A 5373-nucleotide genomic window follows, 5' to 3' on the forward strand; every position below is an offset into this window, starting at 1 on the left:
AGGATTTGCTCACTGACTTCTCCCTTTCCAGATGTCTAGTTGAAAATAACTTTGGGGCCCCCATGAGATAGATGGAATGGTATTTCTCCCTATGTACTCTCTCAGAATGCTCCAAGAAAGTTGAGCAGTCCATGTCAGAAGATTCTCAGCACAGCCAAGTATGCCTAAAATATAATCTTTGTCTTATTGCAAAGAGGTAGTCTCTGCTTTGTGAGCAAGTACAGACCTGCTTACTCTGTTGAGAAGGTCTTGTTGTCCAGAAGCCTCTAGTGGCCTCATCATTTTCTTTGTATCCCCTCAAAGAAAAAAATTGAGGTGAATCTTCAGGTAAGGGGTTGCCTTTTCAAGACACTTAAAATATCTCCCCACTAAAATAATATAATTCTGTCCAAAGAGTAACCTCTGATTTACTTCTTTCTTCTAAGTGGCCACAGATCTGTCACTGAGTTCTATACTTTTATTTCTGATGAACCAAGTTTAGGTTTTTCTGAACTTTTGTTCTTGGGGAAGGATGAAATAATAGGCTTTCCAGATGTGGTATACAGTGGTTACAGTGGGAAAGCTAAGGATGGCTATTCACTCCAAAGATGGTCTTACTGTCTTGATTACCTTGCTCTAGTGATTGTACTGGAGGGGAACATCCCGAGGCAATATCTCAGAGCATCATTCTAAGAACACACACGCCAGGAGGAAACATGGCCAAATATCTTCTAGTATTCTGCTCACTTTTGTTCTTCATCTTGATACACTGGGCATTATCTGCTGGTGAGTAATTTTTTTTTAAGATTTTATTTATTTGAGAGAGCAAGAAAGCACAGCCAGGGGGAGGTGCAGAGGGAGAAGCAGACTCTCTGATGAACAGGGAGCCAGACTCAGGGCTCGATCCCAGGACCTTGGGATCGCAACTTCAGCTGAAGGCAGATGCTTAACTGACTGAGCCACCCAAGCGCCCCTCTGGTGAGTGATTTGACTGGTTCTGGCTGTTATGTAGGGTTGATTTGTGAGCTCTGACATTGTAATCTGAAAGAATGCTTCGGAATTATTTTCAATTTATTTATGTAAGGGTATCACTTTACTATAGAGAGAAAGGCAATGGAGTGTGGTCCCAAGAAAAGGCTCCCAGCCAATGTACAAGGGCCTTTGTTTTCCCATCTATTAATGCAGATTATGAAACCTAACTCATGGGGACTCAGTGAGGTATGATGTTACAGTGGTGGGCAACATGCTCACAGCACAGCACGTCTCAAAGACGTAAAACTTTTGAAATTGCTTTGCCATGAATTTGAGTGGGTGTTACCTTTTTTGTCCTCTTTTAGAGAAGAGCTCTGTAGGGAGTTTTAAAGAGACTTAGGCTCAAGGACTGAAGAGCTTTAATTTTCACCTGTCTATCATGACTTCCTGGACATTAACAAGTGTCCTTCCCCTCTCTGTAAAATATGGGGATTGGGCTAACGGTCTCTTTACATTTCTTCATGTCTTTTATGTATTGGCTGCCAGTTCTGAATCATCTCAAGCCCAGGCTAACTCCTATTAATCAAAAATTTATTTGGTATGCTGGACTGACAACATTTATGAGAGCAGTGGCTGCTTGCTAATTATCTATCAGGAGTAGAAGAATTATTCCACATTTTTGAGGGAAAAAAATGAATGCACGTATAAATAAAAATGTGTTCATATTGCAAGCTTCCTCAGTAACAAATTAGAATTTTTTAATTCCGTCAACATATTAAGCTAGGATTTACCAGATACTATGTTCTGCAACTATTCTCCTGTATGTCTTAGTTTCAGGCCGTCGAGAGTGGTGGCCACCACATGGAACTGTTAAGGTAATCTTCCACTCTGTTTCTCAGGACTGACATTCTAATCTGAGTTTTCTTTGAACTTGCTATGTTATAACCTTACTTCAGGAATGCCCTCTGTGGCATTCTTAAGGGTCCACCCACAGAAACGTGGCAGGTACGCTGCTGGTACAAGAGCCCCGAGTAGAGTGATCTAAACCGGGAACCAAGCCAAGATTTGGTCCTCTGACAACCAGAGAACCCTCTCCAGAGCCTAGGAGATGTTTATGAACACTGACAATTGCCAGGGGACTAGAGGAAGTGGAGGGGTTCTCTGGGTGACACACATACAGGAGGAGATGATGGGGCCTGGCCATGGTGCTGATGTTGGATAAGGAAAGAGGAAGAAGAGTGTCTAAGCTTGGATATGATCCCTCTTTCTCTAAATACTCAGCCAAAACTCTCTCCTACCTTGTATCAGAGGCACGTTATCAATGTGTCTATGGCTCTCATAGAGCCCCTGAGACCACCTTCTCAAGTCCCAGCAACCCCGTGTCACTGCTTCCAGCTGCCACTGACTGCAGCACTGTGAGTGGACATGGATTCTCCTCCCTGATGAGACACATCCCTTTTGTTTTTCATGTTCCCTACAAAGGCAGGGCATTATGCTAAATGCTTTCACATTTCACAACTTCAAGAAAAGGGTTGACTTGGGGATTTTGAGAGTGGATAAAATTTTTAAATCATATTTTAAATCAAAGCGTATGGGTTTCAGTGAAGCATCTTCTCCAATTATGGGCTTTCAGGGTTTTTTTGCCCGGTTGGCACACAAAATCTCTAAGACTATTCCCATGTCTGATACTCTGGGAATAAAGGAGATTGAGGAAACTAAATTTCCCAAGTACATCCTGTTTATCCACTCTTCTCTTTCCCACCAGAGGGTAGCAGGCCTCTGTGCCCTGTGACTGGCAGGAACTCCTCACAAGGAGGGCATCGTAGTTGTCAGATGGGGTGAACATAGGTTCTGCCTCCACTGCTTTGTGGAGGGGCAGCTGTAAGCACTTTGTGTGACTGTCATGGGATCCTGACTGTGTTTAGATTTTCCTAATCAAGTCCAGACGTGACCTACCTGTCTGTGGGAGAGATTGTAATCATATCATTCTTTTCAACTGAATTTCAGGTGAAATGTCCATATAAGAAAGTAGACTTGAGTTGGTTCACTGGAACCGTGAACCCCTGCCCTGATTTATATCAACCCATCTGTGGCACTAATTTTGTAACCTATGAAAACCCCTGCATCTTGTGTATTGAGAGCCTGTGAGTACTCTTGGGGTGGGGGGAGGAGAGAACAAAGACAACTTAGCCTACAGAAATGACTATGTACCTCTTCTACCAAGTGCATCAGCCTTGAAGCCAGGAATTTGCTCCAGTTTGCCCAGATACTAATCAGTCCCCAGTCAGAAGAGCGTGTGGTAATAGAAAGCCCTCTGGGGTGGAACACAGACTCCATGTACTCTGTGGTGTTTCAGGCCCTTCTGGCTGAGCCCTCACACTCCCATACGCCAGGTGATGTCAGTTCCCATAGGCCAAGTCAAGCTTCAGTTACTCCATTCAGCCCTGAAATTCTTTTATTGGAAGACAAATTGCAGTTTTGCCTTCTCTCAGATACCTTCAATCTCTTACGTGTCTGAAACTCTGAGCTAGGATGAGGTACTGCAAAGTTTGTGTCCTTTTGCTAAGAATCAGTGTTTTTAGGTTTTTGGATGTATGGGACATGATTATCAGTGATTAGACGCTGAGGTCTCCCAAAACCATGGTTTCAACTTGATCTCTGTGTAAGCCAGTATAGTTCACAGGGCTTAAAATTCTCCTCATGGCATCAGACTGGAGCCCTCAACCCAACAATCATTTTGTAGTTTTGTACAAGGAACAATGACAGGAATGTGTAATTGGGCCAAAGCATGAGAGTGTTAAGAGAATAAGATGAGGACTGATGTATCTTCTAGATCACAAGCTCAGGCCAGACTGAATAACTTATTTTCAAAGAGATTGTAGCACAGGTCATAATATCGTCCATGGTATATTAGAATCATGGAAGGATACCTGGGTAGGAAAGCCAATAACCTGACTCTTGTATGTAGTCACTTCCCTTCGTGATTTGGCTCTTAGTTTCCTTGAATATAAAATAAGGATGATAGATAAAATAATTTTAAAGAGTTTTTGTAGTTCTGACATTTTATTCATGAAATGTTGATTCTGCTTTTTTCCTTTAGGAAATCTCAGGGGAAAATTAGGTTTCAAAATGATGGAAAGTGCTAGCTGAGTGCACTTGGATGCCCAAGAGGATATCTTTTTTCTCTTCATCATGACAATCCTTCTCTTAGAATTCGTCCCTCCTCCCACGTGATGGAGGCAGAGACCTGCCCCTGCTGAGCTTGTATCAGATAACTGAAGGCTCCTTAGACCTCTTCCCTCCTTAATAAATAAACTTTTCTGAAAGCCTGATTTAACTTGGTCCTCAGATCTGTGTCTCAGTCCTCAGAAATAGAGCAAAATGAACATTTGAGCCAAAGGTCGAGGACAAACATTGGGATTCATCAGCTTCCTGATAACTGTGAACAGTGAAGTAATCTGTAATATAAATGCTCCAAGTTGTCTTCCAAGGAACACAACAGAAATCTCTTCTATATTCCTAAGGCATTTCTTAAAAACCAGTTCCTGGGGACTATGGAGCATTGTGCTCTTCCTGGCCATTCCTCCTGCCCCTTGCTGCAAACCCCTTGTTAAACAAGGTCACTTATATTTGTTTTTTTTAAGATTTTATTTATTTATTTGTCAGAGAGAGCACAACCAGGGGGAGCGGCAGGCAGAGAGGCAGAAGGAGAAGCAGACTCCTTGCTGAGCACAGAACCCAATGTGGGTCTCGATCCCAGGACCCTGAGATCATGACCTGAGCCAAAGGCAGACACTTAACCAACTGAGCCACCCAGGAGTCCCACAACCTCACTTTTAGACTCAGCATTGAGAGAGAGAGGCATTTATACACATCTGGCATTTGCACACCCCTAGTCCATGGACCCCACTTTTCTCCATAGAAGGAGGCCTACATCAGTGGTGTCCATAAATGTCTCATTGTTTGTTTGTTTGTTTGTTTCGTGACACATTCTCTTGACACATTTTAACCTCAGAAACCTATCGGGATATGTTCTTCTTTGGCTTATATTTCTTCTGTGTATATATACATTCCTAATATGCAGAGAAAACTAACACACACTAATATGCTGTCTTGCCCTGCTGGCTTGGGAAGAGCATCTCTTCTGCCTCTGAATATCGTTGTAAGACTGTGGTCAGAGTGTTTATCTGTTCTGTTAGCTCTTTGACCTTGACTACTATGCCAATGACAAGGCAGACACAGGGCTCCAACAAAAAGGGAGAAATCACCTTTGGTCTATCATCTTTAGAAAATGAAAAGCAAATTGCTCTGGGGGAAATGAAATATCCTCTATCTTGATGGTATGTCTATATGCACTCTTCTAAGTCCTGGGGGTGCAGGAACAGCAAGAACTGCAAGGAGGATTGTTTTCTAACACGATCA

General features: G+C 42.7%; 1 protein-coding gene across 1 annotated transcript; it reads left to right on the plus strand.

Moving 5' to 3' along the window:
- Positions 1–695: 695 nt before the first annotated feature.
- On the plus strand, positions 696–4097 carry SPINK14 (serine peptidase inhibitor Kazal type 14 (putative)). Its single transcript, XM_026498425.1, has 4 exons — positions 696–765; positions 1783–1826; positions 2959–3095; positions 4052–4097. Exons 1-4 carry the CDS (start codon positions 696–698, stop codon positions 4095–4097), a joined length of 297 nt encoding a protein of 98 aa, XP_026354210.1.
- The last annotated feature ends 1276 nt before the right edge of the window (positions 4098–5373 follow it).

Source organism: Ursus arctos, unplaced genomic scaffold (genome assembly GCF_023065955.2).
Source record: "Ursus arctos isolate Adak ecotype North America unplaced genomic scaffold, UrsArc2.0 scaffold_5, whole genome shotgun sequence".
Lineage (NCBI taxonomy): Eukaryota > Metazoa > Chordata > Mammalia > Carnivora > Ursidae > Ursus > Ursus arctos.